Source organism: Pygoscelis adeliae, unplaced genomic scaffold, assembly GCF_000699105.1.
Source record: "Pygoscelis adeliae isolate BGI_AS28 unplaced genomic scaffold, ASM69910v1 Scaffold84, whole genome shotgun sequence".
In the NCBI taxonomy this organism is placed as follows: domain Eukaryota; kingdom Metazoa; phylum Chordata; class Aves; order Sphenisciformes; family Spheniscidae; genus Pygoscelis; species Pygoscelis adeliae.
In genome coordinates this window covers 4,791,737-4,811,237 of record NW_008824754.1, presented here as the reverse complement: position 1 = coordinate 4,811,237, position 19,501 = coordinate 4,791,737, and the positions used below count along the sequence as shown (strand labels likewise).

The window sequence follows — 19,501 nt, the reverse complement described above, 5'->3', positions numbered from 1 at the left end:
CCCATCAAGGAGAGGGAGCTCATCCATCACTAGGGTCAAGTGTAAGATTGTAGTTTGTTGTTTACAAGATAAAAATGCTTCAACTTTGTGATTAGTCTGAAGAAGTTCTGTATTTTTGTGTATTCATTGTCTGGGGGCTTTAGTTTCAGTCAAACTTCACCAGCGTGGAAACTTTTCTGAATGGCACCATGAAAAGAGCAAAAGAATTATCATCTTCATAGTGGTCCCAGACAGCTCTCAAGCTCTGCTTCTTTGACCCAACCTGGGCTTGAAAGCTCAGCAGACCCTGCTTGAACTAATCTGCTGCTCTGTTCCTCTCTTTCAGCAGCTGGGAGCAGAGATGGATAAGATACTGGAAGCCGTGGTGATGTCCTCATACCCCAACAACGTGAAGCAAGGGCTTGTGAGGCGCGTCATTGAGGCAGCGAAGCAGCCCATGGACAGTGAGCAATGCTGGTCCATGCTGGAGCTGTCTACCAAGCTTTATCTCACGGGGGACACCAAGTATAAAAGAGAGATCGGGAAAGAGGTTTTGGAGGTCTATGGCCACTACCACCCGGAGGAATTTGAGGAGTTCTTCAATTTCTGCTGAGTCTCCTCCAGGAAGGCTATGGACCTCTGGGGAAGAGAAGCCATTACATACTCGATTATATCCAATTAGGACTGCAGTTCATCTTGGAAAGCCCATCAGCAAACAGCATCTTCAGCTTATTGAGGATCGAGGTGCTCCGGAAAGTCTGTGAGAGGCCCAGCCCCAAGCAGTGTGCGAAGATCAGCAAACTCTTAACCCAGCATCCTCAGTGCGTTCCCACGGGCAAACACCAGGTCTTGTTTTGTCAGCAGCTGGTCCGGTGCATCGGGCAGTTCCAGTGCGTCTCTGAGGGGGAAGAAGACATCATGGAGTTTTTGGAGCAGGTGAACAAAGTGAGCGGTCTGCTGCAGAGGATCTGGAGGGCTCAGACCTCAGCCATCCTGCCCTCTTTGAAGGAGCTGTTCACTATCATTTCTTCAACAGGTAATTAAAAAAAAAAAAAAAAGGCTGGGAACGTAAACGTTGGCTCTGATGAAGTAAAATTTGATTAGTTTGACATCTTGCGTGGTTCTTGTCCACTCCAGAAATGCAGCCACAGCTGAAATATAATAAACAAGCATCCCTAAAAGTTACCCAGGGCTTTAAGCCAGGAAAACAATATACCCTGAAACCACACAGTCTGTACACAGGAGTTGTTAACTGGGTTGAAATATTTGCAGCACAAGTTTGTGTGTTCAGCACTTCCCAGCATCAGCTGGGCTTAACGGAAAGCACCCTATCTGCAGCTGGTTAGAGTGGGACTTGAAAGCTTTTAGAAATGTCACTCTCTTATGGCTGACTTGATGGGACCCCACAGCCTGCTCCTTACCAGAAACTAGGGACAAACTTAGGAGTTATTTCTCACCGATACAGAGGTAGGAAGCCCTACTATCTCTCTGGAGGGTGGTCATATCTTAAGGTGGGACAGAAGATATTTATCCAACTTCTGGGGTCTTTAGGTTATCCGAGGGTCTCAGAAGATTTTTGGAGGTACCAGTGCCATGAAAGGCTGGACTCTCTACCAGCAGGTGAGCTCCTGCTCCAGCTGTTCCTAAGCCCACGAGGGGACGGGTTTTTCAGTGCCCTCTGTGTGAAAGCCTCATCCTTTGGAAGGTGCTCCAGGCAGGCAAACCTGCTGTTGCATCCCATTGCAATTATTTGTAGTAATTAGTATAAAGAGAGCACGCAGAGGGAATCTGGGACCCAGGGTTGGCCCAAGAATGTTCTTGTGCCTGTGATCTCTTGCTCCCTTTGGGCTGAGTGTGGCTTTATGCAACAGCCCATCTGCTATGACCCAACCTCGTTATGTGCTACACTGGGATTTGGGGAATTGTCCTCCTAGCACAGCTAAGCGTGGACTCCACATTGCTCATTTACGCCAGCTGACTATCCGCTCCATTTACGTAGGCAGAAATTATTTGGCTTTTAGAGCCGAGAAATGACCTCATGTGCCTGGTTTTCCTGGCGACTAACATCTTCATTGCTCCATCTTCATTCTTGCAGAGGAGCAGGAAGTGCCATCCAACGCCTTGGCCAGTGTGGTCCAGTTTGTCCCTCTGGAGCTCATGGATGGCGTCATAAGAAACCTCACCAATGATGACAGCATCACCGATGTGCAAATGATGACGGCCATCGGCAGGTAGGAGAAGCTGCATTTGTGAAAGTCATTCTTCGCTTGGACTAAACCCTGCCACAAAGCTCCACTCAGTTCCTCTGCGTGGTTTTATCCCAACCAGTTTGGCTGGTGCTGTCGTGTGAGGAGTGTGTGGGGAAAAGGGAAACTTCTGGATCCTTCCTTCCAGTCCTGAAGTCCTAGAGAACTAGAATAAAGGCTGATGCTGATGATGATTATTATATTTGTTTGGTTTGATATGGTTTCCTTTTTCTTAGAAATAAGTAGTGTTATGGGATGCCCAACATAAGATATCTTAAAGAGTTTTGTTTTTTTTCCAGAAGCTGTTGAGGGCCTTTTCTTCACAAAATCTCCTTTACAGAATTTCATGTTGACCCCTGACTCCCTTCAGAAGGACGTCACCCTAAATCACCAGTCACAGCTAAAAATCGTGGAGAGGGAGGCATGCCCAACTGTTTCAGTGATCCCACCTTGACCTTTGTCAGATGAATGTGGTGCTGCTGGCCTGGATGTTGGTGCTGTATAATGTTTATCCCTGCCCTCTGTGCAGGCAGAGTCAATGGAGACCTCGTCAAGGCATGATGAAGAGTAGTGGGTGAAATACCGCCTGACGTGCTAGACCTGGTCTTTGCAGAGCCAGTGCCCTCTTTGGCATCACCAGATCTTCCTTGCACACTGTGTCCAAGTCCTACAGCTCCTCTGTGCTCCAGTGCCTTGCTCCAGACTTGCTTAGGAGTATCTTCAACCCGTGCTTTCCTTAGAGAAATGGGTGACGTTCATGTGCAGTAGCACATGCACTTAACCCAAGGGAGCTGATGTGACTTGATCTCACTGGAAACGTCTCTTTTCCTCTTCTTATTACAAGATTTGTGTCCCCCCCAGTGAGGTTACATGACAGAAACACACGTTATTCCTGATGGGAACTTCATACAGAAAGGGGTTGCTTCTCTTTGATTTGCTGGGGAAGGTCATGGTTTTCCCAGAGTCCAGAGCAACCCAAGACAAAAGATTATCAGTTCAGTTCTTAACCCTCTTCTCCATCTTTTTCTCCTTCTGGGAACCTGCTGCTGCGAGCTCCAGGCGATAAATCCTCTAAGAGCTCCAGTGTCTAAATATAGAGATTGCAAAATCAATTGCATCATTCCTTAAAACATTCTTAGTCACGCAGAAGGATGAGTAAATGATTACATAGCCAAACATTAAGCAGAGCCTGCAAAATGTAATTAAGATCACTTAGGAGAAATGCGGAAGTTTTGGCGGCGTGTTTACGGCAGACAGGTGCCCCAGAAAACTGCACAACTGTTGGCCTTTCAATGAGTGTGTGCTCCATGCCTAGAAAATCGAAGAAAAACGTATAAGTTGAAAGGATCTTTCAGCTTAGGATCCCTGACAAACTGGTAGCATACAGAAGTCTCTTCCTCCAAAGTTTGGGTTTGGGAGTTAGTAGCAGGGGAATAAACTGGACGTGGGGTGGAGCTTCTGATCAAGCGTTTAAAGAACAAATAGTGGTAAAAAAAAGCAAGCCTGGCACCTGCTGGTATAAGTGTACACAACAGTCTCCTTTACAGAGTTTCTTTTAGAGTTTGCCTCTTTTCAGATAAACTCTATTAATGTGCACCCATGACTTCAGAAGTACTCACCGATTTGGTTTTTTTAATTTTTTTTTTCCTGGGGGTGTATCTGTTTCAAAGAGCCCAGGTCCAGATGAAGAAGTCATCCGCCATCCCACAGCGATGCAGGCACTTGCTACCTCTGGAAATCAGGATCTGAACTTTTAGAAGTTTCGCATACCAAATCAATGGCTCCTTTGGAAAATTAGGGCCCTGGCTTCCAAAACATTTGTGGATCTTGCAATGCGGAAAGTGCAATGTGAATTTAAAATGTAATTTCTTCCTACTGTAGCAACGCAGGCAGGCAGCAGGCAGGACTGTAACTTAGGCACTAGTGCTGGTAAAAAATAGCTTGTAGTGGACAAGGCTATTTTATGCCTGTGTAAAAGAAGATAGGATGAAGAGGGGCCTTTGGATCCCTGAATCCATCTCCCTGCTTTATAGGCATTGACATTACAGACCCCTTTCATGAATGTTCAACTACACTCCTCAAAGCAGGAAGGGCTTTTGCTCCCGCTGCTCTTCTTTCATAGCTGTTCCACCATTGGGTTGCTTTAATGGTTCGAATCTCTCTTCTAATAGCCAGCCTATATATATTTCTGGCCATCTTATAGTTCATTTGATCTTATGCCAACATAATTAGCTGAAATAGCTCTTTTCCCTCCCTGGTATTTATTCCTTCAATGTTTGCAGGCAGAGCAGCCCCTTCCCTTTTCTTCTTTCTCATGGCTGTGCTAAACAAGTCAGGTTATTTTAAGCTTTTCTTGCAGGAAATGTTCTTCATTTCCCTGACCACCTTAACAGGCTTTTTCAACACCTGCTTCCACTTCAGTTCATTGGTCTTGGACATGGATGGTGAGGTTTGTGCACCGTGTTCCAGGTGTGGTTCATCATGGTCTTAGACAACAGCTTGAGAGGTCATTGTTTTGCCATAGAAAACAGCCTTTCTTCTGCACCACACTATGGTGCTGGTCTTTTCCATGGCTACAGTTACATTGGAAACTTTTAGTCACCTGGTGTCTGGCTGGTTGTCTTCAAGCAGATGAGTTAGTTACCATCAGGTAGCATCCATTTCTTGTGCCTTGCATGCATTTTGAATCAATACATTTCCTCCCAGTTCTACGTCTCTAAACCTCAGGGTCTTCCTTGTGATACGTGATCCTCCTCTTGTGTTGATGATGCCTCTCAGCTTTGCATCATCACAAATTTCACAGCCATGTTCAGGATGTTTGTGCTAACACTGTTAAATCCTGAAGAAAGTTGCTTGTAACCTCCTTACCGATATCCAGTCAGATATGATCTACTTCTGCCCTTTGACTAGAAATTCATATATCCTGACAAACCTAACTTTGGCACCTATGGTAACACCTTGTGACACACCATCCCTTCTTTCCAGTCATACCCTCATTGCCTGTCTTCATTATAGGAACTGTCTTCCTATTCTTCCCACATAAAGCATCATGCCAAAGTTAACAGAGCCGTTAAAACTCACCAGAGCTGAATTTTACATGATGACAATCATCACCTCCTCTTGCCTGGAGTTCATGAGCTCTTCATGTTCTGTTTTTATATCAGCTGTCGTTGCTCTTGTTTCCATTCTCAAATCTTTTATCTGCCTCCTCTTTGTCACCCTGATCAATTCCTTCCTCTTGCTGAAAATGGAGGCAGAAGATGTGTTTAGTTTGGAAGTAACATCTAGAGGCCATATCATATCTTTAATCACCATCACATCCTCCATATACAGTGGTTGCATGGCTTTCCTTATTCTCCTCTGATGCAAATGTCTGTGGAAGCTTTTCTGGTATTTGCTTAATTATCCAACTTGGCTTGACTTTTGGTATTTCTCAACATCCCAACATATTCTGCTCTTCAAGCTTTCTTTACTGGCTAGCCTTTTATTTTTCCAGTTCCTTGCAGACTTCACTTATTCCTGCTCTTTGCCTTGTGGTGGTCAGTAATCTGTGTTCCCTTCATATATTTTGCACAAGATACAGACCGATAAACAAAAGGGACTGACTGGGTAAGATAGCTGGACTGAGGTGGGAGACTGAAGATCTGGGATATCTTCAAATCAAAGGTACTGAAATGGTTCGCAAAGTTTGACCCTTGGAGATCCCAAGCCTTAGTTACTTCCCATTTTTGTTTAACATTTAATTTAAACAGAAACAACTTGTCATCACTCAGTCTGAGGTTATTTTTTTATGAGTGCCTTCTGTAAAGTACTTATTACTTACAGAAACATGACAACATGTTGGTTGAATGACTAAAGAAGAAATTTGTCAGCTGTGACATTCAGGAATATCTGGCTTCTATTAGGGTTACCAGTATTTTTTTAATGTGTCTTTGGAAATGAATGTTTCCCACACAGAGAATTTAAAGATCTGAATCTGAGTGTTTTTTCCTTACCAGTAGCAATGCAGAGATCATATGAGTATCACTTTTCTCTAACGGAGACAATGCAGAGGCCTCGATCAATGCCTCACGCAGATACAGATATCCATCAGTACGCCTTTAGATCTGCCTTATGATTCTTTAAAAACAGAGGTTGTCATAGAATGGAATCATAGAATCATAGAATCATTAAGGTTGGAAGAGACCTCTAAGATCATCGAGTCCAACCGTCAACCCAACACTCCCATGCCCACTAAACCATGTCCCTAAGCGCCTCATCTACACGTCTTTTAAATACCTCCAGGGATGGTGACTCAACCACTTCCCTGGGCAGCCTGGTCCAATGTTGTCCTTCTAGGGCGTCCTCTGGAAGATATGTTAGAAAATCCACAAAGCAGAGCTATGGTATACAGAATATCATATTGATGTTAAAAACTTGAACTCAGGTTGACTGAAGTTAGTGGAAGAAATCCCCGCTTTCTTCTACGGACTTGGGTCAGGTCCCCTGATGAGCCACAGCGTGCCGATGACATTGGGGTAATTCAACTTCAGGCTCTGTTGTGCTTTGAATAACATGTAAAATGCCTTATGTGGAGCCCATCTCTTACTTGGTCATCCCACTGACTGGACACAAATTTGGAGGAGGTTTAACCCAGAGCAGAGCTTGGCTTTCATGGTACGAGCATTAAATTTACTTTAAGAGTTTGTATTTCATTTCAGGATGATCGACTGGGTGTCCTGGCCCCTCGGAAAGAACATAGACAAGTGGATCATTGCTCTGCTGAAGGGTTTGGCTGCAGTGAAAAAGTTCAGCATCTTGATTGAAGTCACTCTTTCGAAAATTGAAAAGGTCAGTGGGCTCTTTTAAACACGAATGTGAACAACAGACTTCTCCTTGCACTTGAGATGTCTTCTTGCCTCTCAACCGAATGAGGATGAGATGTGAATTGAGATGTATAGAAAAGAGAAAGGGTTTTGAAGGGACCATTGTGCCCCCTGTACCCTCTACGAATGCTGCATTGCTGTGTATGGGGTGGTGGGCTGATGCCGCTTTTGCAACCAGGAATGATGTTCTCCAGGACAACCTGCAGTTCTTTAGGTCTTTGTTTGCAAAGGTACCGATGTCGTAAAGGTTATGAAATAAAACAGGCCAAGGATTTTCAAGCCAGCCAAACAGTTTTCTTCCCAAACTATGGAGCTCTTGTAGAACCTGTCTTTGGGAATGTGACATGCTCTCCTTCAACTGTGTCTGGATCAGTGCTGGTTGGCATGGGCAAAATACATACCAGTGAGCATGTTAACAGTCCACACAGTCACAGGTCAGTTTTAAAGCCTGTGCCCTGGCCTTAGTTCATTTACTAGCACAGATAAAGCCCCCCTGCCCTTGCCATCACCTGTTTCAGCAGTGAGTACTTGCTGGTCTCTGAAAACCATGTGACCAAGCGCTGAATTTGGTTGCCACTTCAAACACATTTTCCATGCTGTGGTCCTGCTGTTCCCTCCTTCGTAAGATGGGGAGAACACCTGGCTAAGCCTCCAGTGGAAGTCACCATAGAGGTTATCGATGCCATAATTATCAGTATTGGAACGTTATCAATAACTTTGATATTGATCCTTTGTCCTTGTGATCCCCCACGTGCATTGAGCAGTGGGAGAGCAGCCAAGCATCTCTGGCTTTTCTTTATCTTTCCTTTCATTGTTAATGTATGACAAAGGGACACAGCCCTTAAAACAACATGCGATTCTTGGAAACTCTCAGAAGTATGGTCTGAAAGGGGTAGAGGGCATTGTCAGTGTACGCCATTTTCTGTAAAGTAGGATAAATATCATTACTTAGCCTTTGCTTTCTATCTCTTTGCCTGAAAGGTTGGTGATAAAGTTCCAAATATCACAATAAAACAGAAGGGGCACATTTTAGAAAATCTAGCATCGCTCTGTGCTTTCACGGCCTTGTCCATCAGGAGGTACGGAGATGCAGGGGTGTTACAGAGCTCTGCACCTCGCTGTGCCAGGCATTGCACAGGCCTGAAAGAGTGAGGATAACCCACACGGTATTTTTAGGATGCCCTGAGGCCATGCTCTGGGCAGGAGATGACTCTGGAGGACTGGCTGTAGGCTGCTTCCTTTGACATCCAGCGTGGAGTCGGGACAGACCAGCAGAGGTGGTAGATGCCCCGTGCCTCTCTTCCCTGCTGGCCCCTCCTTATGCATGTTGTGGTGCCATCCTGCCTTCTCATTTGCCTTTTTCCCTCCCCCACCAGGTCTTCTCCAAATTGCTGTACCCCATTGTGAGAGAGGGGGCTTTGTCCGTCCTGCAGTACATGCTGCTGAGCTTCCAGCACTCCCACGAGGCATTTCACTTGGTAAGGCTGCATCCGGCACTCGGATGAGGGCATCACCCTGACTGTAACCATGCCATGGGGCAACATGGGTGGGAGGGAGCCTAAGGTGCTGAGATATTGCGGAATATTTCCCTCACCTGCTTGATTTCACTGCGTGATGTAAGCCCAACCCTGTCCATCCACTTGCAGCCTGTCCTGGCAGCTGCTCACCCTCTCTTGCAGCCCAAACAGCTTTTTGGGCACCGCGGAGCTGGTGCTGAGATGCGGAGGCAAGTCCTGAGCCTAAAAGGAGTTGGTTGCCACAGACAGAGCAACCACCCTATGACAGAGGGCGAGGTGCAGAGGACAAGTGAGGCCTTGCTTTCTCCTCTGATGGTTCCTCCCATTTCTCTTGGGGCTTATCAGCTGGATGGCTCGTCTCTGAGGATAAATCAGTATAAAGCTGGTTGGGGCTTGGCCCTTCCAGATTTGAAATGTGTGCAATGTGTGCATGCTCTGCTTTTTTTTCTGTGGTGCTCTACCAGCTGGAGGAGTGGTATCTACGGGCAAGTGCATCCCCAACTTCAAAGCCCACCAGCCAGGGATGCAATTAATGCAAATGTATTGGATGGCCTGTCAAGCCACACTGAGGGTCTCATCAGCAGTGGCTGTATTGCTCTTGCAGTCATTTTAACCTGGTGTTTGCCGGCCCTGCAGGTGGAAGAGGAGGTTCCCCTCTTCCCTGCTCTTGCTCTTAGACCACTTGCTTCTCCCAGCCACTCTCCCTTGTGCTGAGCCGTTTGTATGGCCGTGTGCTGAACTGTGTTGTAAAAGGAGCCCAGGTGAAACCTAACCTAGCAGAAAATCGTGATGGTCAGTATTGCCCAGCTTGGTCTGGGTCTGGGTCAACCACAAACCTGCACTATTGCATTTGCCTGGAGGAGGAGAGGGGAGGAGGTGGAGGGGTGGCCTGGGGCAGGAAGGTGAGCAGGGCTACGTTGACCCAGACTGGCTTAGGATGTAGTTTCAGAGTCAGGTTTAGAAGATACGGCCCTACATTTGTTCCTGCCCTTTCAGCTGAGGTGTTGTAGCTGTTGCCACTCTGGCTTTGGGATGTGTTAGGCGCAGCCTTTGCATTGAGAGCGTCTCGGAGGGCTCAGGCAGTGGAGGACAGGGAATATATTCTTAAACAGCCCTTGCTGTTTCCTGAGCAGGTGTCTAACTGTCCCTTGGACTCAGTGGGCCCCATCCCACGTGTGACTTGTCACCAATATGTGGCACCCGTTACCATTTCTTGAAGTAATGGGGCATCTTTCCAAGCATTGCACAGCATCAGTGCCATAAGACTTGAAGACTGAATCAGAACACTTCTGCTTCATGAATTCTCCACTGTTAAAGGCAAAAACCACTTCTGGCAGCATCTGAATCTCCTCTTTTCTTTTCCACAGTGACATATTTTATTTTGCTGTTGACACTAAGGCACGGCTCTGCTTCTTGTCGGTGTTGCCACTGGAATGCTGTAATTAAAAAGCAGAGTTGAAGGCAAAAGCATGCTTGCAATGATTGAACTGATTAAAGAAGTAATGGAAAATTACTCCTATTAATGTTTGATTTTATACTTTTTTTGTTAAAGTCCTTACATTTGGCTTTTTACCTATATTTCACAGAAAAAACAGATAAGGCTGGAAAAAAGTAAAGCTAGCCAACATTTTCAACTGATGTTTTTTCGTTCCTCAGCTGGAGACACTTTAAATGAGTCTGAATTTCTTGAGAAACTCTTTGGTTTCTAAAAATAGGGTCATTCCAATGGATTCAGTTGGGCGTCCAAAATTTGAAACACTCCAAAAGCTGTCAGTTGCTCTTGGCTTTAAGTTTCCATCTGCAGCCCAGAGAGTACAAATTTCATCCCCTATTTTTAAAAAACAGGGCACAAACGTGTCTTGCTTCTTATCTTTTTTGTTTGGCCTAGCTCTTTGGAAGGGTTTTGAGAACTATTCCCATCACAGCTTGGCAAAATATTGATTTATAAAATGGTACTGGGATTCATTTGCTTCCCCAACAAAACTTTTCTGATGGAAAGGAAATGGTTAAAAACACCAACATTTTGAGGAGAAAGAAAGAGAGAGAGAAAGAAGAGAGGAAGATGAAGGGAGGAAGGGAGGACCGGGAAATCTCAGGACTGGGGATCCAGGATTGTTCTGGGGTAAAAATCACATAAAATGCGAAAAATATAGAAAAGGTTGTGTAAGTGCCCAGGGTCACTCTAGCACATCTGCAGGGTTGGGAATAGGTCATCAGTTCTCTGTGCAGCTGCGGGGTCAGCAGAGGGTGCCCGTGAGCAATGTATCATTTGCATTTCCATCTGCTTGTTCATTTTTAAATTTTCTAGATGAAAGCAAAATAACAAACGTGCTGTTTATGTGCCTGTCGCCACCCATCCGACCATACCAATTCCAGTTTAGTTTATACAGTATAAAATAAAATATAGCACACCAGACAACACTTCTTGTAGGCTAATTCATCTATCTTGTAGGTTTGAGTCCCTGCACTTGGCAGTCAGCATATAACACTCCTTTCCACCGTGGGTGTGTGATTTAGTAGAGGTTGATCTGCACAAAGAATGGTAATCGCAGCATGGCAAAGCAGCAGCACAAACCTGCAGGTGTCATGCAACATGAAACCCTCTAAGTTCTATGGCATTTGCACTACTGAAGTCAACAGAAGAGTTGCTGTTGAGTTCATAGGGTGAAGGATGAAGTCTGGAATGGGACTGAAGTCAACTCCTGTTGACTGTCCTTTCTGCCTGGGGGTGAATTTCATTCCCCTGCGCATGTGTTAAAGCTCTGCGAGTAATTTGGAGCCATTTTTGATGTAGTGAATTTTCTTTTTCCAGCTGCTCCCTCACATCCCCAGGCTGGTGGCCTCTCTGAAGAAGGAGGACTCCAACTCTGCCACCAGCTCCCTGGAGCAGCTGGCCGAGCTCATCCACTGCATGTTCTTCCGCTTCTCAGGATTTCCAGATCTCTACGAACCAGTCCTAGAAGCAGTTAAAGTAAGACACGCACCTCTTGGCCATTTTTCTGTTTTCCATATGGAAATGGCATCTTAGTTTGCAGCCTAGTGCAGAGGGACTGTCCTACTGGTAGGGATGTCCTAACCTCAACACCTCAGATTGTGGTAGAAGAAAGGGTTTAAAATTCTGAGTTTGAGCCCCACGTAGGCAAGTTGAGGGAAGATACTTCTCTTATGATGGGCCTGCAGAAGTCCTGATTGTGCCTGTGGATTTTAGCTATAACTTTAATCTTGAATGCCTCTAAAGGACTAATAGTAGCAGCTAAACTCTTCCTTGCACGGATGCATGTTCATGCGAAGAGCAGGGGAAATGAGTTGCGTGAACACCTCTAGCAGAGGAGTTTTGCAGTTGTCCGTTACTAATTCTTCACGTGGAAAGATAACGATTTGTAACACAGATCTCTCTTTCCAAGGCTCTTCCTATTCCAAATGAAGACCGGATTAAACATCTCTTGGGACAAAACGCTTGGACCTCCCAGAAGAACGAGCTGGCCTGCTTCTACCCACGCCTGGCATCCAAATCAGAGACGGGAAAGATCGGGTTAATTAACTTGGGAAACACCTGCTACATGAACAGCATCATACAGTCTCTTTTCATGGCTTCGGAGTGAGTTTTTGCTCCCTTGCTCCCACTCAAGGCTGCTCCAGGGGCTGCTCATCGCACCGGTGTTGCGCGTCCCACACTGATTTTCCATTTTACGGTTTGCATCTCTGCTTTTCTTCTGCAGCTTTCGGCATTCGGTGTTGAATTTAACTGAGGGCAACTCCCAGCCCCTGATGACAAAGCTCCAGTGGCTCTTTGCGTTTTTGGAGCACAGTCAGGTAATTATTTCATGTTCTAGTTATTTGTTTGGACTGTCGGCTGCGGAAAGGCTCGTCTCCAAGTTGCTTCCTGCCGACTCCAACGTGCTGATAAGGAGCTGTGGATCTTGGTGGGTTTTTATAACGGCACACATTTTGTTTATACGAAAAAGGCTAATTTGGAGGGTGGAGGAGGCAAGCTCCTATCACCCATGAAAGCAAGCTGTGTTCACACCAGGCTGCCTGTCTTCAGCCTGTGGTCTTCCTGGGTTGGACTGATGTAATAACTACTAGTTTTGACAATGAAGTCCATTCGGTAATAGTTTACATACGTGGCCAGCTGAAAAGCCTGTTGGTATACAGCAGAGGTTTTTGTTTCTTGCTATGCAGCAAAGAAGGAGCCTGGAGCAGCTCGCTTGTCCCCTTGCTTCATGGCAAAGCACAAGCAATCGATGAAAATTGCCTTAAGTGGTTTTGTTAAAAGAATAATAATAAAAAAACCCTCTTAGATTCCAGAAGCTTTGAATCCTCTGTGTGTGAGGGAAAGTAAAATAAAAATAACACCCTTAAACAAATTAAGTATGAGTGCTTTCTTGACAAACATAACATTTAATATGAGGGACTCCTGGAGATACAGCTAGGTCATATCTAGCTCCTCTTTTGAAAGTATATCTTTCTGTCCCTAGAAAGACACGATTTTGAAAGTCAGGTGAATTTTCCCTTGCTGTGAAACCAGTCATCTGGGCTTCTCCGTTTTCCAAGCCCTGACTGACAGAGCTGGCTTGTTGCATTGTCGTATTATGTCATTACAGATGCCTTTCGGGGGAAAAATATAGACAACCTGTTAAATTTAATATTTGGTCATAGAAGAGTCTAGTTTTTGATGGGAGGTTATGGAGTCTGTGATCTATGATGAGCAAATACAGAAGCATATTTGCTTGTTGTGTAGTTTATGGTTAATAGTTTCCTGCTAATTTCCTAATAGCCTTCTAGTCATTTTTCTTCTTCGGGCTGTTCTTAAAGTCACTTCTTTGCCGAAAATGGGTCTTTTTCCATGTTAATTAGACAGCAGCTTCCTAATGGCAGTGATCACATTATCCCGTAACGCAGATTACCTGCCTGCAGTGATCAGAATGACGGGTGGAAGTTTAGTGGATTTTTTGCCTTTTTTTTTTTTAAAGAAGGGATTTGGTGAGAGAGATCCTGATCAAATTAAATGGAGCATCAAATTAAATTCAGGCTGAATTAAGTAGAAGTCTCTGGGTCAGGCCAATAAACCATTTTAAAATTGAAGGAAAAAATAAACACGTGGATATTTTATAGAAGTGTATGTAAAATAACGGCTGAAATTAATCCTTATAGTCCTGGCTTGCAGGAAACCGAGAAAATCTTCCTGTGCACTGGGATTAGCCCTTGTAGGGGAAAAAAAGGGGACCTTATCAGGCACACAAGCACACCCTGCTCCCAGTGAAGTAGCCAGAGAGACCCTCCTCTTCCCTCTCCATCCCCCTATGTGAAATGAGAACCAGATCCCCCAGGTTAAAAGCACTTCTCTGTCTTCTGTGTTGTTGCCAGCGACCTGCCATCTCACCCGAGAGTTTCCTCTCTGCCTCCTGGCCACCCTGGTTCACCCCTGGCGCTCAGCAGGACTGCTCGGAGTATCTCAAGTACTTGCTGGACCGGTACGTGGCAAGCGCCGTGATTTCGGAGCCTGATGACAACGGCGTCCCTAGACCCGACGTAATGTTTAATGCTGACCCACGTGCAAACGGGGCAAGTGGCTGAGACCCGGAGGAGTTGGGAGAGTGGAGGCTTGGGGTGAAAGATGGTGAGACCAGTCCGGGGCTCCTTGATAAAGCCCTGTTTGGGCTAGCTTAGGGGTAAGGTCAGAACTTAGTTCAGCTTGAAAATTTCTGTCTTTGCTCTGAAGGCAAAGGGAATTGTACCAAGTTTAGAGATTTGCCTGGCAAGCCACTCAGAATCCTCTGTAAAATGTTGATTTTTGCCTTTCTCTTACCTAGAAATCCTGAATCTCTGGTGTCCCAGCGATCCCTCTAGAAGTGGGGGGTCAATGGCACATGGAGACCTCAGGTTCCCAAATCCTGCCCAACTCCTCCCCACCTTCCTCCCACAGCACCAGACCCCTGGGCACAGGCAGGTTAACCCAGATTAACCTCTTGGAGTGAAGAACAGAAACCCTACTTTAGAAACTACCTCTTGTATTGGTGCATAACGCAGCCTTTTTTTCCCCTGCCAAAGATTACACGAAGAAGAAAAAACTGGGAAAAGGATCTACCAGAAACTCAAGGAATCCAGCTTGATGTCTCAGGCGGTGGAGCATCATTACTTAAACAAGACATTGATTGAGAAGATGTTTGGGGGTAAAATGATGACAAAGATCCGCTGCTTGAAGTGTCTGAATGTCTCCTCCCGAGAAGAAGCCTTCACAGACCTGTCCCTAGCTTTTCCCCCACCGGACAGGCACACGCGTGGGAGCACATCTGTTTTACCGGTGGAAGAAATCGGCCCACAGTTTATTGAGCCTCCTGAAAACCCAAGCCAGCTTACGGGGTCACCCTGGATCCAGAGGAAGGCCCCCATGGCCGGAGACCCTGCAGTCCCACCGATGCCAGTGGAAACGCTGGGTTTCCAGGAGCCAGGAGAAGCGGCAGATCCCTTAAGTGGTAATGCCGTTGGTGTGGATGCAGCCAAAGACCCTCTCTCGGCTTTTGGGGAGGAGGCATGTGCTCCGAAGGACTCCAGATCTGTCCCAGATTTAATCAACTATTTTCTATCCCCGGAGAGACTGACAGCAGAGAATAAATACCACTGTGAGAAATGTGCGTCCTTGCAGGATGCCGAGAAGGTGGCGGAGCTGACGGAGGGTCCACACTACCTCATCCTCACACTGCTGCGGTTCTCCTTCAACCCACGGACTATGAAGAGGAAGAAGATCTTGGACAATGTCTCCATCCCCGTAGTGCTCAAGCTACCCGTCCTTGTTGCCCCGGAGGAAACCGAGGAGGTTTGCCGGCATGGGAAGGACAGGGCTGCCCTGGGAAGGGGATTCATGTCTGTCGTGTACGACCTCTGCAGTGTGGTGGTGCATTCAGGCATCTCCTCCGAGAGCGGCCACTACTACTGCTACTCCAGGGAGTGCACCGACACTGTCCCCCACGGGCAGCCCCAGGACGGGGCACCGAAACCGGCCTCCGACAAGCAGTTGGACTTTGAAATCCAGTGGTACCTGTTCAACGACACCAGAGTTTCCTTCTCCTCCTTTGAATCGGTCAGCAATGTCACCTCTTTCTTCCCCAAGGACACTGCCTATGTCCTCTTCTGCAGGCAGCGGCCGGGCAGGCAGAGCTGCCCGCTGCACGAGGCTCTGGCCGAGGCCGGCCGCCTGCACGGCGAACCCTCCCTCCATAAGGACTTGATGGAAGCCATTTCCAAAGATAACATCCTCTACTTGCAGGTAACTCCCGCTGCCGTGCACAGCAGGGTGCGATCCTGTGGCTGCCCGGCTCACGGGCCACGTTTCCACCCATCCGGGCAGCAGCAGGGTCGCGTCCTGCAGATAAATCTGCGCGTGCAGATACCCGCCCACTCCCTGAAGCCAAATCCCTTTTCCTTTTTAGCATCCAGGTATAAACAGGATGCAGTTCCCCGATGAAATTGGGCGTTGTGGTTGGTGCAAGACACTTTGTGGCTGTGCTCGGGGTTGACTTGCTGTTGCCCGCCCCAGGCAGCTCTGCCTGAAATTTTCTCCTAAGTGCCTGGGAAAGATGGGCAAGCTGGGAATACAAACTAGAACAGATTTCATTCAACTGGTGGTGTTCAATGCTTTCCAAACAGCAGTGTCCCGTAGGACATGAGCAGCACCCGAGGGAATTTGAAGGGATCCCTCCTCTCCCAGAGGTGACATGGAAGGGCTGGTTTTTGTTCGCTGGAGAGATGCAATGCTTTGCTGCATCCCTCCTGTCGAACTCTAGAGATCAGCACGTGGCCTTCTCACCCCGGTTTAATTTGGAGGAGGCTCCCAGGGGCAACCAAACAGGCTCCTGGCTCCTCGGGGAAGGTGGGAACATCCCCCCACCTGGGTCATTTAGCAGCAGATATCCTTGTGTTATTTATCCCCCTTCCTTCTCCCAGGAGCAGGAAAAAGAAGCAAGGAACAGAGCCGCCTACATTTCCGCCTTGCCGAAATCCCCGCTGTGGTGGAGAGACTTTGACAGGGACAAGGATGATGACAGCTCATCGGGGGGCTGCAGCCCGGCGGCGGGCGGGGGTGGATCCGGATCCTTTCATGGACTCGTCTTCTAGCCAACGGGTTAAACCAGATAGTCAATGTCCACGGGGCCAACCCGAAGCCAGAGGCTCCTCTTCCTCACCCTTATGACAGCAAGCGTCTTGGAGAAGGATTTGGGGAACATTTCAATGGAAAAGGACTCAGGGGCTGATTTGGAGGTGCCCAGAGGGTCCCACCGCTTCCTATGCACTTGGTCTTCACGCCTTAATGTAACTAAGCTAACGCAGAGATGAGCAGCTGCTGACAGCTCGGAGAAGTGCCCTTTTGCTTCAGCGTAGCCATGTCTTGCCTGCTGTGAGCCATGCCACCAGCCTGGGAAGGGGATGTGGACAGGGATGAGGATGAAGATGGACCCAGCGGGGCCCCAGGGATGGAGATGTCCCATGCACATCCTGTCTGCAGCCCTTCCTGTGGCGCTGAGTTGGTTTTGGGGGGACCTCTGCTTGGTTGTTGGGTTTTTTTGTAATGTGGTTTTGAGAACCCACCTTGACAGCTCTCTAAAGGTAGAAAAAGGCTGAAAAGGCTGAAAAATGCCAAGCAGCCAACGTGGCAACGCTGATCTGGTGGGGCGGTGAGCTTGCAAGCCTGTTTGGTCGCAGCCAGCAGTGGCAGGTTGACCAGGGTTTTATGCAGCATTGCAAAGCACCCAAAAGAGACCAAGGGGCACAAACCCTTCCAGTCAAGAGAGACTAACCTGGTCCAGTTGGTGTTTTTTGGGCTCCAGCGAAGCCCTGTTGTGTTACTGGTGACCTCTGGATGCTGTTAGTGTACTCGGTAGACCCAGACACACAGCTGTTTTCCAGACATGTCTTTAGGACTCAGTTAGCCTCTTTCTGCTGCTATCATCTCATGGCTTTCTGGGCTGGATCTGCCCTTTAAAACTTGGGCTTTCCTTTGGGATACCTTGAACTGAGCAGCAAATGACAGAGCCCCCCTAAACCCACTAGCTATTTTTTTAAAATGCTGATTTGCAAGGAGAGTAGCCCAACCAGATATATTATATCAACCCAATATAAATACATACTATGTAAACCAATGTATTATATACATCAGTAATGGGACAGGGGCTGATTTGGGTGGCAGGAGGTCCACCCAAGCCCCGGGCAGTGCGTCTACAGGACCACGGCTCCCTCCCATGTCCCTCCCCAGCCGTTGTCCCTGCCTGCTCCTCCCTCGCGCCTGTAGTAGAGATTTCTCTAGCTCAAGTGGCAGAGACTTGTGCCTTAGGTCCTGGGTGCAGGGCCTAATCCTGACCATGGGGTATTGGGGTGGGAATATTGTGTTGCTGTGGAGGAAAAGGCAAAGCACAGACATTGCTATGGATAATGTGAGCAGAAAGTCTGCTAGAGAGGACACTTGGGATCAAATCCCTGGCATATACTATCATATTCTTTTATTGCCTTTCCTATATATAAATAAAGGAAATTAATTAATTCAACATAGAGGCTTAGTGTCTTATTGGAATACTCATAGCTATTGGGCTGATGGGTCAAAAAAGAGATGGGGAAGCTGATGGGAGACGAGTATCCAACCTCACAGACGCGGGACAACCCTGCAGAGTGGTGGCTTGGAAGAGGGGAGCAGGCAGAGGTGGGATGGGGACCCCCAGCCTGGAGCTTGGTGCTCTCAATGCAGATCACAATCCTATTGGTGGGGTTTTGTAGATGAGCCGTGGAGTGTGTTTGTTGTAGTTAAGTCCGCTAGACTTAAAGCGGTGCTAGGAGGAAGTAAATATGGACCCAAAGCTGAAGTTATACAAAAAGTACGGTGTTTCCTGGCATTATTAATAGACTTTTATGAACCCCCTGTCCAAAGAGGTTGCCGAAAGCTTTCATGTTGCTGTCATGCCAGCTCCCTGCTTTGTGCTGGAGTGTCACCTGGAGGCATTTTCTGGGCCGCATGCTGGAAGGTGCTTTTGCAGGAGACTGTCTCTGCCTTGACGAAATCCTAATCTAAATAACCAAGGCAGATAATCAACCCAACATGGAAAATGGAGAGGCTGTATCACAGCTGAATATCATGTTTTCATATGGAGACCTCAGGTTCCCAATATGCAAACTCACATGCTTCCCTGAATATATCTTGTTTTTCCCCAAGATTTTATGAGATGAGCAGAGGCAAACTGCATGCAGTGCTCAGCACGGGCGGCAGCCTGGATACTTTCAACGGTGTAGCGAGGTGGTCTGGTTTAGTCCCCGTTCATTTCCTATAATTCTTAGCATTGGACTTCCCTTTTGGACTCAGCCCTGAGTCTCTGTTTCCACAGCATTATCTACAGTTGCTCCACGATCCTCTCCCCAAAATAATTACTATATATATGTATATAGTATAAATATGTATTTATATACATATATAATATACACATATATATACAATTATCAGATAAATATATGTAAGATATGAGTAATATACTAAATATTTAAGATACACTAGTTTGCATTAATATACTTTATTAACACTATTATTATTACTATGAATGCTATTAATATACCATATGTTATAATTTTATAACTATACTATTAGTAGTATATTATAATATATGATGAGAATTAGCAATACACTGTTAATATTATAGAATCACAGAACCATGGGATGGCTTGGGTTGGAAGGAACCTCTAAAGGTCATCTAGTCCAACCCCCCTGCCCAGGGCAGGGACATCTTCAGCTAGATCAGGTTGCTCAAAGCCCCATCCAGCCTGGTCTTGAACACTTCCATGGAGGGGGCATCCACAACTTCTCTGGGCAACCTGTGCCAGTGTCTCACCACCCTCATCACAAAAATTTCTTTCTTGT

At 46.7% G+C, this 19,501-nt stretch overlaps 1 protein-coding gene across 1 annotated transcript; it reads left to right on the top strand.

Annotated features, from left to right (window-relative positions):
- Positions 1 to 340: 340 nt before the first annotated feature.
- Positions 341 to 16,722, top strand: USP35 (ubiquitin specific peptidase 35). The gene is given in 11 exon segments (XM_009323474.1): positions 341 to 578; positions 581 to 1,015; positions 2,075 to 2,210; positions 6,926 to 7,055; positions 8,467 to 8,568; positions 11,420 to 11,578; positions 12,012 to 12,205; positions 12,327 to 12,420; positions 13,975 to 14,081; positions 14,659 to 15,874; positions 16,552 to 16,722. Coding segments are annotated over 11 exon segments (2,982 nt in total).
- Positions 16,723 to 19,501: the final 2,779 nt, after the last annotated feature.